This window comes from Stigmatopora nigra, chromosome 5 (assembly GCF_051989575.1).
Source record: "Stigmatopora nigra isolate UIUO_SnigA chromosome 5, RoL_Snig_1.1, whole genome shotgun sequence".
NCBI lineage: Eukaryota > Metazoa > Chordata > Actinopteri > Syngnathiformes > Syngnathidae > Stigmatopora > Stigmatopora nigra.
The window spans coordinates 5,691,370-5,712,860 of NC_135512.1; the positions used below are offsets into that span (position 1 = coordinate 5,691,370).

The 21,491-nt window shown below is 37.5% G+C and overlaps 1 protein-coding gene across 6 annotated transcripts in view; it reads left to right on the forward strand.

Annotated features, from left to right (window-relative positions):
• The window catches only part of tle2b (TLE family member 2, transcriptional corepressor b), a 54,308-nt gene that overhangs the window by 17,844 nt on the left and 14,973 nt on the right, over positions 1 to 21,491 (forward strand). For all 6 annotated transcript variants that reach the window (XM_077717832.1, XM_077717836.1, XM_077717834.1 and 3 more), the window contains 2 exons: positions 5,175 to 5,219; positions 19,500 to 19,562. In XM_077717832.1, coding sequence (XP_077573958.1) covers positions 5,175 to 5,219; positions 19,500 to 19,562 — 108 coding nt within the window. The remainder of the gene's footprint in view (positions 1 to 5,174; positions 5,220 to 19,499; positions 19,563 to 21,491) is intronic.

The following is a 21,491-nucleotide window of genomic DNA, read 5'->3' on the forward strand; positions in this document are numbered from 1 at the left end:
AGGATAGGGATTGATTTTAAGAGCCTTAAAACAGTCTGAGGAGTCTCAAAACAAGGCGGGAATCAAGGATTAAGTAGAAAAAAATAGGATTCAGGTCTCCTCTAAAAATCCAAGCTTACTTGACTATTGTAGTTGTCTTGACTCTCACTCTGTCTGCAAGAGATGCTGATGGAGTCCTCACTCCGCTTGCTAACCTGACCTGCTGTTCTTTTGGCCAACCCTCTAATAAATCATTTAATATGCTGTCAGTGTCCATGTGTGCATGTGTGTGTGAGTGGGCGTGTAGATGAGCAAGACAAGCTCACCCAAGAGACCCCAAAGAACAATGCATTTGCAAAAGCTTTTACACACACGCTTGCCCTCGTACAAACACACACTCACACACATGCGCATAGGCGCTCTTCAGTGGTTCGAGTTGCACTCAAACGTGTGTAAACGGTACTCCAACACACCATATTTTATCAATCCAAATCTTCTATAAAGCCACAGGCACAAGTGGTTTGTAGTATATACACAAACATCAAAATCCCCTTTTGATAAACTGTTTTAACAGGTAAAGGTCCTGTTTTTAAATTGTAATCTTTTCTTGCAAAGTATATGATGGACTAAGAAATGAGCACAGGCTAATCGGGGAACGCAACAAAACAGAAACTAAATAAACATTGGTTACATTCAGAAGAATGTCGTACGTAGTTCAGACTTGGAAAAGGATGGTGTTCTGAAAAATGTTGATAATTTGATTATAATTGATTGTGAGCGTTGAAATAAATGTGCAATTTTAGCCATGCCAGTAGGAGGCAGATCACCGCCCAACATATTAGTTAGTTATTACACAGAAGGGATTGTGTTTTATGTTACCGAAAGTAATTTATCAATTACTAGTTATCTTATTTGTACTGCTCTAAAAAATATATCTGGAGAAAGGTTGGATTGAATCGAAAGGTGAATAGTCTGTATCGACATTTCACAAAAGTCTATATGGTCTCTCAGGGAGGCCTACGCCATCTTGCTTTCGCATATGGGCACAGCATCAGATGAATTACTTCACCAGCATGTGGCATTAAATCCCAAATAACAGGGCAGGATAACTGAGTCTAGAGTGTAAAACTTCACGCATCAGGTATTTCAGCATTTTAATACATGCAGACATCAGCCTGCATATGATGTTAGCGCCCAAAGGTGGAAGATTTGATGCAATGACCTCGTTTCATCCGTCGATGTCTGTGCTATATATCTATAAAAAAACAACATTCACACAGGTGGGAACAATCTCAACTTTTCCATTTAAATGTATTGCCTCTAGTCATTTAACACGATATTAAATTGACTTTTATGAGGTCTATTTATGTCGTAAGAATATCAGGAGACAAGGTGTACCTTGAGCTATGTTTAGTGGAAATCAAAACATATCTTAAATGTGTCAGCATTGAAATGAATGGAAATGCTCATGCCAGAAAATGCACCAAAAATATTTTTAGAAATAACATTAGTAGCAATAAAAAATATTAGCTATTGGTACTTAACCCTTTTTAGGGATTTTGGTCGCTACAGTGGTAGTTATTCAAAAGTTGATCATTTTTACTATATGGGGCAAATGTTTACTTTGCTGTAATTTAATACTGTATTTTCCGCACTATAATGCGCACCCGAGTTTAGGTTGCACAATGAATAGGAATTATATATTTATTTGTTTTATTTGATCAAGAACAAACATGCTCTGTAGTATGTTTAATGGATGGAAAATCTGCAATTCATATTTTTTGGCAACTATTATAATGTATTTTCTTTCTACTTTTTACTAAAAAGTTTAATGTGAAACAATGATTTTCCTTTTAAATTGATGTAAGTTTGTTTTCATGAGCATATCACAGAAAATTTACTGATCCAGGCTATGGATTTTTCTGCTATGAATGACATTTTGGCTTAAAGAGATTATAAGCAATGTTCCCTGGGCTCTCATGTCCACGTTTTTCAAAGCATCTTGAAAGTTACATTTGTTGATGAGGACGCTGCAGCATTGTTTTTTAAAAATAACATGTAATACATTGCTTTAGGATAAAGTGCGCTTGTTTGTTTTGAGGAGAAAATGGAAGGCTTTTCCTTGATCCTGCTGCTCAAGAGTTTAAACGCGAGGTCCTTCACTGTCCACATGAATCATGAGGATAAGCGAAATAATAGATGACCGGACCCCCGCTTCTAAATGAAAGCATGCCTGAGTGAGAGTTGAGCATGGAATAATAACACAAGTGAAGAGGCTGACTGAGCACTGTAGATATAGTGAGAATTAATAAGCATAGACAGACAGGAATTGAGTTAAAGAGAGGTGATGGTAATGATGGCAAGGTGAAGGAGAAGCTGATGAAAGATGGCGGCAGGGTGAAGGAGAGCGTACAAAGTGGGACGTCACATGCCTTTTATGTTGACTCCACGAAGGGAGAGCTTTAATAGCGCCAACTTGTCATCTGTGATGTGTAAAGTGCGTCATTCCATATGTGAAAGAGAGTCCGAGGCGGTTTTCAGGGTTTTAGTTTTTCTTTTTTTTTGGCCGAGTGTGTCCATGACAGTGAATGACGCTCGAGAAGAGAGAGAATGTTTTAAGAGCTAACAATGACAAAGAAGTAAAAACACTGGAGGGTGATGACACAAGAGTTGTATATTTTATCCCTTTTTTTTTAATGGGAGGACAATTGGTGAGAGGGACTGGGGTAAGGATAAATAGAGATGGCGAGAAGTGGAGCGGCACAAATCGGAACGAGTTTGAGTTTATAACACAGTTTGTTCTGTTGGACAGCCAATTTCGCCCATTGAACAAATAAATGGGGAGGAAAGTGTAAATAGAAATGGGTCCTAGTTTTGCACACAGCTCATAGAAAAGTTCCCTTTTAAAGTGCAAGACCTTGATCAAGTGCATCCTAATAGAAAGAATCTTTTTTTTTTGATAAAGTGACCGAATTACGATTTTGTAATAGTGGAAAGAACTGAATAGAAGCAATATAAGTTATTGTTAGACAATTCAGGAGACTGTATATGTTTGTTTTATATATTCTGTCTCTTTTCCAGAGGTGAGGGAAAGAATGTGATTGTGTAAAAGTACTCCCTCTTGTAAATCTAAATCAGAGGTAGGGAATCTATGGCTCGGGAGCCACATGTGGCTCTTTTGATGGGTGCATCTGGCTCTTTGCTAACCTGTGAGCTAAAATATGGAAATCGCTGGTGACAGAACTGAGATATTACATCTAGAACTGCTATAATCTTCTTTTTTTTTTTTGCTGTAAATACATCCTCATTGATTGGCAACAGCATAAGAATCTTTCAAAAAATATTCATTTTTTCCCACTTTAAAAGTAGTGAAATTACAAAAAAAAATTAGTTAAAGAAATTGGGATCAGTGTTTATGTGTAGTTTGGTTAACTCAAGCACCAATTTATCATTTGGACTACTTTTTAGCTCAAGACTGTTTGGCTGGTCGTACTGTATAAGTTTTTTCAATGCTTACGCATAGAAAACGAAAACAATGCCTACGTGCTTAAAAAAAATGGAAGGCTTGCAGACAGCAGAGTAGCACGATTGGAATAAGGTGGAGAATGTGTCGCTCTCATCAGTCAGACATTGTTCATCCAGCAGGGGAGGCGGATTTTGTCAGGGTGACGGATGCCTGCTGGCTGTGTGCCATCATCTCTCCATCAGTTCCATCGCGCTATATATTGTTCACATCTAAAAGGGTGAGGACAACGTATATTTAGTGAGTGAGAACGTGTTTAAACCATGCAAGCGAGGGAGGTAGTATTTAGTCCTACATGCTTAAACCCAGTTATGTTCAAGGGTTTTCAAACTGGCACATTCAGGTGGAAGATGATGGACATGTTTTCTGTTGTAAGCGCAAGCTTGTTCTGACTCGCATGAGAATTTCGTTAGAAATGACGGTATTGGCAATATTTTCTAACTGCTATGATTTTGCAATTCTCAACATGGTTTAATCTTTTACTCATGAAAAGACTGACGGTTAGTCCAACATGATTATAATAGTTCCAGGTAACAATGATGCCAAAATACTTTTATATTTCAATCTCACCCATTTGTTAGCCTTAACTATTTAGTAGACAATGGTCAACAAGTAGTTTTGTTTGATTTTTCAATACTTTAGAGAATTTTATTTAAAAATAAACCTATTTTCCCTTCATTATATGTATTTTATACTGACATTCTACACAATAGTGTAGTTACACTTAGATAAGTTACTGAAATATCAAGATTTCCATTGCTGACACTGACAATATATTCCTCGACTCATTTTGGCCTTTCCCACTGGACCTGAGAATTGATCTGCTGCTGTTACTCTTACTAAACATGAATATTGACTACAAATACACGATTGTGTGCTTGGTAAATAACAAAGGGCAATCAACCACATACTGCTTCACATAAAGACCAAGACATTATTATTTAATCACATAGTACTTTGCCCTGGTAAATTTATTCCAGGCATCACAAACACGGTGTGCTAAACATCGATTTTGTGCCACGGAACACAATTTTCCTATACGGCAGTACCTTAAGTTGCTAATAGTCTTACTTCCTCCTGATCTATTGGCTATATGAGCTGTCATTCTGCTAATTCTTCTTTTTGGGGAGCATTGATAGGATTCACTTTACAATAAGCAGCATTTTGAAAAACTGAATATTTCATCAAGAAAGTCATTTGTTAGGCTTAATTGCTAGTGTCAAAATTAACCTACATTTGTAAATAGATTATCAAATGTTTCACTGTTCTTTCACTTAATGGGAAAATCAGACAAAATACTTTTGGCAAAATATTTGGATCGCATTTTACAGTCAATATTGCTATATTTACAATATATTCATTATTTTCTGTTTCTTATTTGTGTATTTTTAGGCAGGTGCGACTTATACTCAGGTGCGACTTATACTCAGGTGCGACGTATGGCCTAAAAAATACAGAAATTATTGTAATTGCGTGATTGCAACTGTTCAAGTGCAAATCATCTTTTTTACATCCATTTTTTTTTCTGCTCGCGTGCTCATCACTCATTCAAAATGCTTTTAAAGTCTTATGACAACAAGTCTGAAAGAACCCCCTCACACAAAGTGGCAGATGTTGTCTCATTCTGTGAAAAGAAAAAAAAATCTGAAATTGCCTTTGTTTGTTTCCACAGTACTACGAAATGTCCTATGGTCTCAACATTGAGATGCACAAACAGGTAAGAGAAACTTCATTGTGTTTATTTCGATAATGTTTCTTTGCTGTTAGCCCAATAACACGTCTTTTTATTAGTCATTGTGCACATTTAGAAAATAGGTGGGAAGCATTCATTGTTTTTATCTTACACACACACAAAAAAACAAATGCCATTGGTACTTGTGTGGGTGTTTATGTTAGTGACCCTAACTAACATACCCCTCCGCCCACCCCAATTCCCCATAATGACTGGTACGCCTCCATACATTTAATCGAGTTCGCTAAATTAGCCAACACAAATACAACTAGATGTAATTGCTGCATGGTTTTATTTCGACATAAGTAAACAAGAAGTTTCCCTAAAAGAAGTACATCTAATTTATTGGCAGCATGAGTTTAATGATAAGTGTATCGCAGCAGTGGCAGGTAATATTCCAGCATGTGTTTTGCATTTGTAAAGCAGGTCATTGTTTGTAACATTTTAGTGCAGTCAGAGGAAAGCTCCGACGCTTAGCTATCACCCAGTAATCACGGCGTCGTTTGTCAGTTAAAGTAATTATAGCTTGCAGTGCAGTGCAATAATTTGCTGGCTTGAATGCAACAGTTTGTCTATCACTAAAAGAACCATCAATGATGTATTTTCTGTTCACTATATCACTCTGCCAATTAACTGACATTTGGCGGGTCGTTCTATTTGCGGTTTGGAACTTGAGTAAATCATTGAAATGTTTGTTTCAATGTTTAGGTTCATTCTCTGGCCAGTGTTGGTATCTTTTATTTCTAGCAACTCTCTAGGAACATGGGTGCAGATTTTTTGGCCCAGCATGTGTAAGCATGGAGTGTTTTTGGTATTAAATTGGTCGTGATCTTTAACCCGATCGGCAAGATACTAATAGTAGATCGCCTGAGAGTAAGATTTGATCCAGTTTCTTAGTTTCCTAATTCTGATTCTTAACTCAAGTCATTGCTCTGAAATCGAAGCAGAAATATAGGTTGTGTATGTGTGCCTGTGTGCCTTTTTAAGCGGCATTAGACCAAAAAATTGCCAAGACTTATTTCTTTTTGGCACTCGTCTTCCTGCCATTTTATATTTTCACAAAAAAACAAGTTCCTCTCTCCTCTGGATAGAAAGACACGGTCCACACTTGAAAACAGGAAAGCCATTAATTACTTTTTATGATGGATTCGTTGCAGTAGAAAAGCAAGCCACATGCACAATTACAGTGACAGATGGATGGGTCGCATCGATTCCAAAAGCCGACACCAGACACTAGTATTGACAGAGTAACACGAGGGAAGAAGACTCAAATGAGGAGAAGGGAGAAAAAAACCCAACAAGGTCATCATTTGGGATTTTAAAACCACATACAAAAAAACAACACATGCTTGTGGGATTGAAATGGTTAGATACTGTTGAAAACCCTCTTGCTGCCAACTAGTAAGTTATGACGAGTACTTTTTCAAGCAAGAGATTGGATGATTTGTGTGTTGGCTAATTGAAAAGAAACCTCAGAAAACCACCACGGCGGAAAGAAAAAGTATGTGTGGTCATTTTCGAGGGAGGAAAATTGCTGCTTCCAATAAATCACTGTCAAATATGGCTTTTCACGGGCAAAGACACATACGCAAACAACCTGAAATGTGCTGTGTATTACATATTTCACATACGTATCATTATAGAAATATTATTTGATAATTCACGGTTAGGCTTGTACATTGGGACCTCGCTGAATAGAGAAAAATATGAAACTGTCAAATGTCATCATTCTGGGATGACTGGAATTTTTTTCTTCTCGTAAAAGATATGGTTTTTAAATTAGTTGCAGTTTCGGAATTAGAAGATTCAGTTTTACGCTAATGTTTAATCAAAAAATACATTTTTGGGTCTATTTCATCATAAACATACCAATTTTTCTTCAAATATCTTCTCTCTTTCAAAAAAAAACTTAACCTAAGTTTGTGTTTTCATGCAAAATGTCAATCTTTTACAATTAGGACTTGACAATTTTTTTCTTTAATTGAGTATGCGAACAGAAAAAAATCCTAAAAACCCTAATTAAAGTAAATAAGCATAAAATACTATAAAAACGTATAACTGACCACTTATTCTTTCACTGCTACACATTGAATTTTCACCTTTCCACTTGATGTTTTAGATAGGGGCTAAAAAAAATCCCTTTTTTGAAGTTGCCTAGTGCACCCAGGGAAATAAAGATTATACCGAAAAATGCGTATGGGATGGAGACAAATTGCAGGGATGAAAGGGGGAAGCGTAAACAGGAAGGATAGAGATTAAGAGGCGATTGATAAAGACCTTTGAGAAGAGATCAAATGAGATGGAGCGAGAAAAGAAAGTGGTAGAGGAATGAAACGGAGGGAGGGGGTGCAGAAAGAGAGACATCAAGGAGCTGCATAGAGAAATAATGAATCATGAATAGATTTAACAGTATCTGCTCTTATTTCCTCTCCTCCTCTCGCTTCCAGCTCCCTCTTACATCCTGTTATCGCTCTCTTTCCCCCTCCTCGCACTCATCATCAGCTTCATGTCCATTGCATGTTCCGGCATTAATTGAGCTGTAACATCCCCCATCGCTCTCCCTTGGTGCGCTATCTTCTCCATTTTTTTCACGGATGATTTTAATTATGGCTAGGCGCATAAAATGCGACATTGTCCGCCTCACTCTCTACAGTAGACGATGGGACTCCTGGATTTGCTCGTCCCACCTCTCCATCACCCCCTTTTGTATGTTGTGACGTTAAAAACTAAAATTCCAGAGTTCTTATCCAGTCCAAAGAGCTTGTAGTTTGCTGCAGTGCAGCTGTGGGGGCTGTAAGAACAAGTGGCAAGACAGGAGATGAGATATTTGCCTTAAGAAGCTGACTTGAAGGCGACCTATCCTGTGTAGGGTGCCCTCAACTGGGCAGTAGCAGAAGCAACCTCAAAGACGATAACTAGGATGGAACTCAGTGGGGGGTAGACCTGTAATAACCTGAAAAAATCTTTTCTGGTTTTAGTCTTTTATCCATTCAAGATAGTTCTAATGTAGAGACCAGGGCAGAATTCATGGACATTTTGGATTAAAATCAAGGAGAAATTTTTTGGGGGGTAACCCAGACGTATTTGGTATTTTATTTATTATTTGTTTAGACATTTTATATTTCCAAGCAGTCCCTTGATCATATTTTAAAACCGATTTGGTCTCAGAACAAGTACATTTATTCAGAAAGAGCATTTTTTGTATTTTAGTAAGTGAATTATGAACATTTTAGACTTTAGAGGGTGGGACATTAAAAAAAAAATCTAGTTCTTGAATGAATGGCATATAATTCAAATTTAGAGAATAGAGAGGCTCACTTATCAAGACATTCTTCCCTTTCTTTACACTTAGATTTGAAATTGTTACTTTAGATAAACAAAATGATGAGGGCACTTGAATCCGGTGGGAATAAGTTGTGAAGTTGTGATTTATTTTATAGTTTCCATCTCTTTTAACAATACTGCCAATAGAAACCACTTGTAACCAGTTTTGTTATTCATTCCAATCAATTCCACTGTGGTAAAATTCTTCTGAATAGTCGATTTTAGTCATTCATGATGACGGTGATAAATAAATCTGACTTAATGTCAATATCTCCTACTTAACAAATTAAATGACGATCGACTTTCTCTGCTCATCTTATTCTGACAGCGTTAACATTTCCCATTCATGTAATCTAATTTGCTTGTAATTTCTCCTGAAAAACCATCCCTCTTTTTCATTGGAATTGCTCATATTGAAATGTTCTCTGTCTGCCCTTGTAAAAGCTCTCCAAATGCCCTCAAGACAATTGAACAGGTGGGAACGTGGTTCTCATTACTATTAGCTTGTGTAACTGTCGCTCCACGTCTGGAAAAATAACTTCTTACTTGCTCGTTAATTTGAATGAGATAATAACTTGGAACAATATAAGATTTCAGTCATTGAAAGTTAGGTTTCAGGAAATTGCAATCTGCTCAACTGTCAATCAAATACGATGTGTTTGAGGGACTAAAATGCGTATGACATTCATTTAAAACAAGATCCTTCTCACAATGTCAAAGAAAATATGACATCATCTGGCAGCATTTTTTAATCATAGATGTTGTTGATGTTTTGTAAGTAAATTAGGAATAAATGTCAATCTTAGAAACTATAACTTTTACTTTTCCATTTGAATGTCCTTTTCGAGACATAAGAAATGGTGCTCGGACGTTTGGTCGCTGGTCTTTTTGGTCGCCGGTCTTTTTGGTCGCCGGTCTTTTTGGTCGCCGGGCTTTTTGGTCGCCGGTCTAGAGATTACTGTGGAAACCAGCTCTCAAAATTATATTCATGGGAGAGAGTTTAATATATAAGTACTGTTTAATATCTAAGTACATTTGACCGGCGACCAAAAGACGGGCGACCAAAAGTCCGGTCACGATAAGAAACTATCACTTCCATACTGACATCAGCTGCTAAGTGCAATAACCAATTGGCACTTTTACATAAAAAAAACAGGAACCACAGTAACCCTCGAGGACCAGTTTGAAGACCGCTATCTTAAACCTTCTGGTATCTGGAGCATACCCTGCTATGTCCTAGCAAAGACGCAATTTCACACAATAGCCGTCGGGACTCCCTGAAAGGACAGTATCATGGTTTTATAACGGATCTAATCACACTAAGCTAGTCCTATTCATCTTGTGAGGAGCGAATGTTTACAGAGTATAGCACAACGTATCAGAAAACTGCACAAAGGCACAGAAGGCTCCAAAGAACAGGATATTGTGGGAAGTTATGTTGGACAGTCTCGATGTTGAGAAGCCAGAAGCTTTTCTCTGTGGACACCCGAGGACACAGCAAGCAGCTGGCCGTCCTTCCTTCCTGCTTTGGTTTCACCGACATCACTTTGCGTCTTATTGAAACCAGAGTCACTCAGCCGTGCTTTCTTTTTGGCCATTTTCTCCTTTTTTTTCCCCTCTCTCCTCCCACTCAATAAAATAAACATTGAGTTGCAGTGTGCGCATTGTAGAAAATTTGGCTGACGTTGCGACCTGAATCTTCATCACGTTCAGAAAAGGCGGGCAGAGAAAGCCAAGGGAGAAGAGATGGCTTCAATTTTAACTCCAAGGCTTCATAATAGGATTGGACTTCTCTCTTCATCTTCTTCTTCTTCTCTCTCACACTCTGTCTCACTCTCACCGCCCGATCCACTTGATAATCCCTTGTTTGCATTTTATTTTTTTTTCATTTGACCGCATTTATTTAAGGGGAAAGATTAGCAGGAGCCTGCGCATTTGGGTCAACTACGCTCCAGAGCGGTCAGATGACTGCATGTATTCCTGCGGTTTATTTGCACTCTCACTGATCACGAGTGTGTGACGATTCTCTTTGCACATGTTGCAGCATCTGTGTGTTTTGCTTGTGTGTAGCCTCTCTCTCTCTCCGTTTCTGTACCATGTGTGTGTGTGTGTGATGCTTATGCACATGCGTGTAAAAAGCGCTCATTTGTGAATAATGAGGCATAGAGATGGAGTGGGTTGGAACTCTTTAGAGGGGAGACAAATTAACGTAGAGGGGAAAAAGCAATGCAGGAGAAAAAAGGGAAAGAAAAAAGCGTGATGGGTGAGAAATTAAGTGAAGAGAAAGTGGAATTCCTGTCGAGCTAGCCTTTTAACGTAATGGCTTTTTGTCACTCTGTGAGAGGAGATTTAGTGTGTGTGTGTGTGTTTGAGAGAGAGAATATAATGTATGTCTCTACTATAATTGGAGTTTGTCTAATTAAGCATAAAATTATGACTGTCTGCAAAGATGGATCTTTGTCAAAAATGAAAATAACTGCATGTGGAAATTGGACTTTTAGAATGTTCTCTAAATGTAAAAATCAGGTTATGAGATTCACAATAATTATTTAGATGTCAATGGCAAACTGCCCATAGTTGGCTGGGATAGGCTACAACACCCCCATGACCCTTGTGAGGATGAGTAGTGCACAAAACGACTGACTTGCAAGGCAAAATGCATCTCCGTAAGAGTAACACGCTACTAATACGTTTGCTTCTCTACTTGCGATCTATTATGTATGAAAAACTCAGAAATGTGAATGCTCATTTTTCAGTCATTTTGACACCCAAATATCTTCCTCTTCCGGAAACATTTGTATGAATTAAGAGTAGAATTCTGACTGTTAAGTTTTCAAAGCTCTCTTCGGGGAATGCCTACATTTTTCTACAAGTCTGGTAGTGATATCACAACCAGAATTGATGATTATTATTTCTAGCTTGCTAGTGCAGCGCTTTTGTCACTTTTCTGGATGGATTTGTCTTTATATTATGACCTGTTATTATTTTAAATTCACTGTAGCACCTTCACTTAGAAGCAATAGCCAATGACAGTCACGGATGCTGAAAGGGAAGACTACGCAATGTTGTTAAATTCTACTGCGCCGAACTCAGACAAAAGCGCTGCCATCTTTTTGATGGCATTGCAGGAGGAACCTATGTATGGTAGTTGTCTATAAAAACTGGTAAACCAGCACTGTGCTGCTATGACTAATGGATTGAGTTGTAATAGAGAAAGAAGGAATCCTGGTAGACTGCAACAGGCACTGTGAAGTGCCACTGAATTTGGGTCTCACACTAACATGCCCTAGAAAAATTCCCAGTGCGTTTTGCACGTGTGTATTTTTAGAGGCATCTTCAGCTGTGGCCATTAAAATATGCCTGAGCAATAAGGGACTGTGTTGTTTTTTGTTATTATTTTTTTTTGTGGGAACACTTTGGGACCAATGCAAATTGTTGTAATGCAGATTTTGTTCATTTGGAACCAAATTTGATTCACCACGGGTGAAAATGTTTTCCATGCAATGGTGGACTATCTGAAATAGTTTTGTTGAGGTAAAACAATTGTGAGATTACAAATGTCTTCTTAAATCATTGTCATCTATTTCCTGGAACTATTGGTGTTTTTCTCAACTGAAACACATTTTTTTAAGGGTAAACAAGACTCTTCCTTCCTTCTGGGATGCTTTTGCTCAAAACCTTGTCTTGATCTTTAAATTGATTGGTTGTTGAATTGAACCACAGGATTTTTTTTAATGTTTCGTATCGTTTTTATCGATTTTAATCTTTATAATGCAATATAATGTTAAAGAATTTATAATGTATCATATCGTAAGAAACCTGGAAAAGATTCATAGCCACCTGTTGTTGGCAGAAATATATACCATTTTTTTCCGTACTATAAGTCTCAAATAATAAGCATTATATGTTAAAGTGATTATAAAATAAAGAACAACAGACAAAAAGGGACCTGTTAATATAACACTTAGCAGCTTTGGGGATAATTATAGCACACAAAACACAACATAAGAAGCTGTTCGTGAAAATAGATAAATGTATATAAGTCGCACTTGAGTATAAGTCGCAGGCCCGGACCAAATACGAAAAATATACGTCATACGAGTCCCGAAATTACGTTAAATGGAATAACTTCTCTCAGCCATCTCTCAACTTCCTTCACACTGTGTATTGTTGCCTTGGGAGCAAGTCTTTTAAATTTTTCTAATAGTTTCTTCCTCCTGTCTGCTTGGCTGCTTGTCTTGTGGTTCTACTATGAATCTTGTCTTTATATGTGTGTGTGTGTGTGTCTGCCTTGTCGCATTCACGCTGGGAGGCTTTGCTTGCTCTGCACACAGCTCTTTGTACTGTATGTGTGCTCTTCTCTGCACTGTTTGGATTGCTTTTCTGTGAGCGCCTTTCTTGGTCGTGTGTGCGCGAGCCCCATTTTGTGTGTTTAGCTGTATTTATACGTGCTCCGTGTGTGTGTTCTGGTGCTTGCGTTTCTGTTTTTTTTTTCCTCTTTTTTTTCTTCCTCCCTTTTTTCCTTTCTTTCCCCTCCATGACAACAGGGCCATCCATCCATCAGAGGCTGGTAGGGGGGGGGGGGGGGGGGCGGGGTTGAGAAGTTGGCAGTACGCCAGGGAAGAAGAGCTGGCACACTGCCCAGAGGAGAGTGAGGAAAAAGGGGAATAAAAAAAAAGATAAGAGCAGAGAAAGAGGGCAGTGAGGGAGAATAGGGAGCAAGGCCAAGTGTACTGAGGGAAAATGGGGGGAGTGAGAAAGAGAGAGAGATTGGTGGAAAGATTTAAAAGTAGGAGAACAGAATAGAAGGGAAAAGACGATGAAATACGCAGCTGATGTCATTGAAGTGCTTTGAGCCTCCAACACCAATCAGTGTCTGATTAGAGCGTCACTGGGTGCAAATATTGACCTTTAACTATTCACACAGTGAGAATGTGGTCCACTTTTCAAGCAAGGGGATTAGATAGGATTCACTGTTTGTTTGGATAGAGACTATTCTCACAACAGTTTAGGGAGATTTTTACGTCACAATCTCATAAAAGGGGGAACATTTTGGTTTGCTTTTTTAAAGTACAGATTAGAATGTTGGATTGGCTGTTATGTAAAGGCTTTGCTATTTGGTTTGGATAGGAGTTGAGACGAAAATATGCAAATAACAGATTTATTGTGTAAAAAACTGTATTAATAGTTTAAATTGATTGATGGAAATTATATATTTTTTGGTTCCTGATCAGTCTTCGTCCATCTGAAACCTGTACAAATTCCGTTATTCCGTGGTAACTTTCACTAAGTGAGTTATCCCAAATAAATAGCATAGTGGAAGAATTTGAGGGGAAAAACAAGGTCAATAAAATCACTATCACAGGAGCTCAATTTATCACATAGAAGTCATTTTTATACAAGGTTATTCATGAGAACCAACTATTTAAACGTAACCTTATTTTGTTCTGCACAACTGATTTGGCTAAAGATCCTCTTATTTTTAATGTTAGGTTCGTCTCTTTTTGTTCAATTTTTTTCAATACTTTTCATTCTCATCATCCATTGCTTCATTCCATATGACCATTCACATTATAAATGGCGGCTATTTACTTTTCAATTCTTTTTTATCTCTTACCTTCCCACTGTCTTACTTGTCTTTCCACCTGCTCCACTTTTCCAAGACGCCAATTTGACAGCTACCTTAAACAAGACAGGCAAGTGTAAATTTTGCACAGCGTGGGCTCCAAGCCAGCAAGGGGGAAAAAAACACTAGAAAAGCCAAAGCAAGCTCAAGGGAAGCTTTTTCCAGTCCAGGAAGTCCACAATGCAATTTCTAGTCTGAAAGAAGACTTCTTTCTTGTTTAATAAAATCATGACAATCTGCCACCACACATGACCTTTCAAACACAGCATAATAGCACAGTGGCCAGGTCAGAAAAGTCTAATATGCTTAAGGGAAATGACAAACCCACATTTGGAATTACAATGGAGCTAGCCACAAGTCATACACATTAAGAATTGTATCATATGACCACTATTGAGTATTTTAATAAGATAAAAAAAACTGAAAAATGTAATCCAAATGCAGTAGTTGTCATTTACTTTACATTTTTAGGGATGGAAACTTTCTGAGAGCAATTTGGAAGTCTTCAGTTTTGTTTCTCCATTATTTCATTAGATTTGTCATCAGATACACTTTTATTGTGAAGTTACTTTTTAGATCAAGTGATAGTGCAAAGAAAATAATTCGAATTGTGTTGCTAAGATAGTGGTTTTATGTATTTCAATAATACTGCAGTCAATTCTACTGAGTACAAACCACAAGAGAACTTCTAAAAATGTCATGCAAACTGACAATTTGCATATTATCCCATTTGGCAAGAATGAGCTGGCACAAAAAAAACTTTGAAGACCCTTTTCAAACGTGCATTGCTGCTGGCAAGAATAGTTGGCATTCTTAATGTTGACAAGTTGTTTCACATCTTCATCGTTCAATTTCACATCGGAGAAAACTGCATCCAATGCATCTTTTAGAAATTAACTCGGGTATCGTTTCTTTTCAGACATTGGAACAATTTTGTGTACATTTACCACCTTTTTTTTTACTATCCTGATTTAATAGGCATTAGCCAGACTCTAATTATATTAACAATTTTAATGACAGATTATTATATTGGTGCACAAACAAAATGCCAGTCTGTGTGTGTTTATGTGCTTCTGGCTAATAAACACTTAGTCCTGTGTGTAGATCTTGGGTGTCAAAGGTGCGGCCCGGGGGCCAGACGTGGCCCACTAAGGGTGTCCGATCTGGCCCGTGGGGTTGTTCTTCCTGATGTGCACTTTGTACATATTTAAATTCTTTAATTTTTTGAGCAAGGGGTTGCAAAACTAGATAAATTATTAATTGTACGTCTAATGCCAACTTTTCCGGCCTAAAAATGAGATCTAATTGGCATTAAAATAGCTTGCGAACCAAAATTTGACACCTCTGGTATAGACCTTGTCAAGAACAGCATGTACTTGTCCTGAAGCTTAGGATGGACTCTTATTTTTTCATTTTTTTACTAGCCTATTGCATTCTATGACATTTTTTTAAGAGAATAGCACATGGTTGGCATTCAATAAAAAGCTACTGTACCTTTTTGTTTTCTCGCCTACGCTTTAAAAAACAAAATCTGAAATAGATTTCAATGCAGTTGGCAGCTTATCAGCCCTCAGGTGTTTATTGACCCCCTCCCCGCTTCACCCTGTTTTTTTCGCACATCTTTGTAGCTATTCTTGCTTCTATCTACGCATCCCTCCATCCATCCAGCCTTGTGCCAGCACTCCCTGTTGACTATGCTTTGGCAGGCTTGTGGATGGGCATCTCTGTGCACGTTTGTGACACCTGGCTCGCCGAGTACTTGGTTTCAGCCGAGCTGACTTTTATTATAGCGCAAATCCCCGCTGGCTCTTGGCTCCTAACCACGCCAAAACGCAGCTTCTCTAGTATTCCGTCACCATCTTACTAAAAGAATTCCAAGTTTTATTTGTTGCTGTAGTGTTCGGTATGAAGGAAGTATAGTTGTGAGTTTAGAGAAAAAATAACCCTACTCTAAATGCAGATTTTGTGTATTTTTGTTAGTATGTGATATTAGAGAACTTCTAGATGAACTTTTTAAAATGTTCGTTTTTTTTAAGTCAGAACTGCTCCTTTCATACTTTATTTTAATCAACTACATTTCTAAAAATGTCTATAGTATATAACTAGGAATGTCCCAATCACGTTTTCATATTGATATAAAAAAAATAATATAAAATTGAATAGTATTGCAGTATAAAGAAAACAATATTAGACAAGCAATTGCAGTAATAAAGATCAGGTTAATGAATCAATTTTTCACAGTATAAGAAAAATAAAAGGGTTCATTTCTAAAAAAAAAAAAAAAAAATACTAGAACCATTTATAACTCTAATCTTTGTCAACCATGGAAATTCTGTGGTTAAGTTCCAATTAAATCAGGAAAATCTCTGTATAAAACAATGCTTTCATGGAAATTTGAACCCAAATAAATGTAATGGTGGCCTCATCCATGTCAACTTGCTTGTACATAACAAACATTACACATTTACGTGTATGACATATGATCATAAAGTTGATTGAAGGCTCCACAGAAAAGTCCCCTTCATTTCATTCCAGCTCATCTACCAAAAAACATCATTCCTTATCCTGCATATTGCATTACATGCATTTTGCTATGTACATTCATCCATCATCCCCCAAAAGCAACACTCCACTTTAAACCTGACTTGAAATGATCCCTTTATTTATCAGTGAATTTGCCAGGCGTTTCTTTTGTTTTTAACGCAAAGTATAAATAAACCTGCCTGGCCTTGCCAAAGCTTAAATCTTCGTCGTTTCTAGCATGACGTCGCCCCATTTTTATTTTTTTTGTCTCTTCAATCAGAATTTGGCGACTGGCTGATTGAATTGTTTCCAGATCGTGGCAGTATTTGCCAAATAGGAGAAGGCTTTCTCATTCCCAGATGTTGTTGATTCAAACACACGCAGCCTTTGTTAGTTAGCCTCTGTTCCCGATCATTATCAAGAGAAAATCAACAAGGACTGTACAGACTGGGAACCATGTGAATCCCCTTGTGCGTTCATTCATTTTTAGCTGTAGTATAGTTCAGAGAGACATTAAAAGTTGTCTCCAAAACGGAGATCCAAGCATGTGTGAAACACTGAAAGTTTCATTTTCATATTCCCTGTGCGCTTTTCCACATAAAGAGTCCTATCCAAACTAACTTTATCAACTTCCTTCATCATGTGACACCACTACACTATATTATTTTGTAATAGCCTGTCACAATTTCTCTGAATGGGTCACCACCTTCTCCCTGGACTCTTATATTTATTGATTTATTAATTTACATATTAACCAAAATCTTTATCTGGTGTTTATCTTTCTTATGAACGCAACCCAAAAAAAAATACTTAAATATTTACCAAACTCTCAATATCTGCCAATTTTTCTCATTTCTTATGAACTGCACCAAAATATTCTTTGACTGTAAATAATCCCTTAAAAAGGGAATATTTAATTTAAATAATCTGAAATTGAGTTGGATCCAATTAGACTTTTTTTTCCCAGTTTTATACAACTCTTATTTTTTTCTTAATAATTTCCTTATTTACAAGCTATCTGCCATTTTTTTCTTTCTTATAAACTCAACCAAAATCAATTTTGACGATATATAATCCCTTCAATTGGGAATATTGATTTGAAATAAATTGCAATTGACTTGGCTGATTCCAATTCTACTTATTTCCCAGTCTTATACAACTCTTATATTTATTTACTTAATAATTTACTTATCTATCAATCTTCCCTTATTTAAAAACTCAACCAAAATCATCTTTTGACCATATATAATCCCTTCAATTGGGAATATATTTGAAATAAAACTTGCATCCAATTGTACTTGTCCTAAAACCCAGTCCGGTTACTAAATATTGCATTCACTCATCCATAAATCCACATCAGTATTCCACACACACACACTACTATAAATGTATGATGTAATGAGCGGGTGTCCTTGCAAGTGTGTGCGATGGCGGCCATGATTAGAGTGCCTGTGAGTGACAGGCGGGCTCATCATACAGATGAGTGTGTTTGCGTGGCGAGGATGTGTTTCCAACCTCGGCTCGGTGCTCTTTATCGGCCCCGTTTCCTCTCGACCTCTTCTCCTCATCCCCCAGCTGGGGAGAGGAGGAGGAGGACCTGGAAAATTAAAGCGAGAAAGTAATGAAGAGAGAGGCCGATAATGGAGAAATAAAAAAAGGAGAGGGGGGTAAAACGAGAGAGTGAAAGCAGGGAGTAAGGCGGGCGGGCCAATGGGGTAATAATGGCTCCATGTGAGAGCTGTTGGAGGGAAAAAGAGAACGGTGGAGTAAGGAAGGGAGCAAAATGAGGCTGAGGGCACTCAGACAGATAGAATTAGACACACAGCAGAGGCTTTGTGTGTGTGTTTTTTTTTGTGTGCAGCTGGATGCTAACTAGGTTGGCGGGCAAAATGTTTTTAGGATGCCAGAGTGTGTTTTTATATACTTTGCTGTACTATTAACAACTGAACTCACAGGCGGACAATTTACTGTTATCCATTTTTACTGTCAGTCAAGAAAGTCTGTACCATAATGTTTGAATGCCAGATTTAAAATTAATAATAATATCAAGATTTGTATTCTTCTATTAATGTCACACAGGGGTCAGGAACCTTTTTGACAAAGAGAGTCATAAACAATTCATATTTTCAAACATTATTCCTTGAGAGCCATACTCGGAATTTAAAAGTAAAAATACATGAAAATGTGAGTAGCAAAAGAGCCACTTATGGCTCCCGAACCATATGTTCCCTACCCCTGACTTAGAACATGAACACATTGTAAAAGGGGTCACGAGAACAAAATATTGAGATTATTTAGAAGCACAAGTGCACTCAGGGCTCTCAAATAGGGGGAAGAAAACAATTATATTTAAGACAGAAAGAATAAAAATTGTAACAAAATCCAAGAGTAGATTTATTTTTTGACCAAATTGCCCTTACTTTATATGAACTAATTAAATTGTATCAAATTTCCATGGGTGTGGCTTATAGTCCGGAAATTACAGTAGTCCTATTATCATTATATTCTAATGATCTTGTCCCAAATAACATTTTTTTTATAAGGTAAAATATATTTTAAAAAATATTTAACCTGAACAATGCAAATGGTTGTGCGAGCCCTCCCAGTTCAAATGCTTTGGACGTCCTCTGACACAATCTCATTAGATTTGTGTTTATTTGATGTGGCAAAGGCTTAATGTACTGTAAATGTGTATCATATGTTCCATGTTCAATGGGCACTTTGCCATATGGGATTTGATCGAGTAGCCTCTCTCATATTCATTTTTTTATCTCCATTTCTTCTCATCTCAGGCGGAGATTGTGAAGCGTCTCAGTGCCATCTGCGCTCAGATCATCCCTTTTCTCTCTCAAGAGGTAAGTGTGCCCCTTGCCAAACACTGACATTTTACCTTTTATTGGATGTCAAAGGGATAAAGAGAGCAGAAAAAATGTATAAACTTTAAGGAGCCGTTCTATGGAAACTAAAAGATTCTCACAGTGTCAAAATATCTAGTAGTATACCATCTGGGGTAGTGTGCGCATTTTGTCAAAATGTGGTTTTTATGTCGCCTAAATGATTTGTGGAGTCTCCCTTGATAAACTATCCCTTTACAGTTTATAATATAAAGTTGGGTTTTTTGGATTTTGAGAAAAGTAATGAAAAAAGAAGAAATTAGCCAGAAATTATGGAATGAGTGAATATTTGTGAGCTGTTCAGCTAAAATCAAAGAATTTTTAGTATGATTGATAGATTTGTCATTTTTTTCGGAATATTTTCGAAATTTATGAATAAACTCTCACCTCAAAGACTTTCACTGAACGCTTAAAAGTTGTGTTTGCATGTACTTTTTTAAGATGAGACATTAAAAGCAGTAAGAAAACAAAAAACGACGACTAAATTCGAGACTCGCAAAGAAGTAACCTCATTGTAGTAACAAGGAAGTGTAAATACTTGTTTTTAATTGCTTATATCCAGCTCAATATTAGAAAGCAACTCATGGCAAATGCTTTTTTTTGTCATCAATTGACCTTCAAATGAGGTCCATAGTAGACGACTAGTAAACATTTTTTTCTTTAACAGTAGGTAGGAGAAGGTTGTACAAATGTCATGGGTAGCCGACCAATCTTAAGTCTTTTCTTTACATTCACTTCTGCACTCTTTGACCTGTTCAATTCCTTTTCTACTTGGCCTTCTTTAAGTGCCTGCAGTTTGCTTTTCAGAACACAGGGGCCTGAATATAGCCATTCCTAGTTTATAACCTGTATTTGCACTTTTTCCCTTGTATGAAAAGCCCTTTCCATTTTAGTCGGGGCTTCTGTGCAATTAAAGAAGGTCTGCAACCTTAAACAATGCGAGAGTGACCGCAATATACTCTGGTTCTTCCTCCCTTGTGGAACATTAGCTTTTGCTGCTCTTGGCAATCTGAGTTTGGAGCACGTTGCAAAAGCTACAAGGGAAAGTGTCCTTTCCTGCCCCCTCGTATAGAAATGAAAACAATCCTCCCACAGAGATTCACGGTGTTCGGCAGGCAAACTTTTTGCTGGATTGTTGGCCTTGAAAAACGCCGGGATCCGATTCAGACCGCAAGTTCAGAACGCGGTCCACCCACTAAGCGATCTCCGGAGGCTAGTAGCGTCCAAGATTACAGGTGTCTGGCAAAAGCCACAAAGCCACAGTGTAATCAGAGACAGATTCCACTTCTTTGTGGTTCCACTTTTGAAAACAAAAGAGTTCCGTTATGACGACTTACTATTCAGGGTGAAAATGCAAACTCTGTGTAATCCCATTGAAGTCATTTTGCAAGTTTTCCATATATTCCATCAAAATTGCCATATTAATTGTGGGCATTTATGAATTATTTGACCAGGAATTTATTCATTCTAGTATGTTGATTATAAAGGGAATCAAATTTGTGGTTAAAAAAATAAAATAAAACAAATGAAACTTAAGAGTAGTAAAGTGAAAGCATTTAATTATGTATGTATAGTATGAGTGAATTACAAAAACGAAACAGTACGAAACAACCACATGGGCCAGATCGGAATCCCTAGCGGGTCACTTACGGACGGCGGGCCGCATGTTTGACACCACTTTTCTTGAGGATAAGCGAAACAGAAGATGAATGTTAAAAAAATGGAATATAATGCAGGTTAAACATAACTTTGCATCCAACTTTTACACATCTGGGGCAAAAGGACCTCGGTAGGACAAGGGGAATTTTGTAGTAAATTGGCGTTTTTTTAAGGTCAAAAGATGTGGCATTTAGCAATCTGCCCGAGGCACGTGTGATGCCGCAAACAATG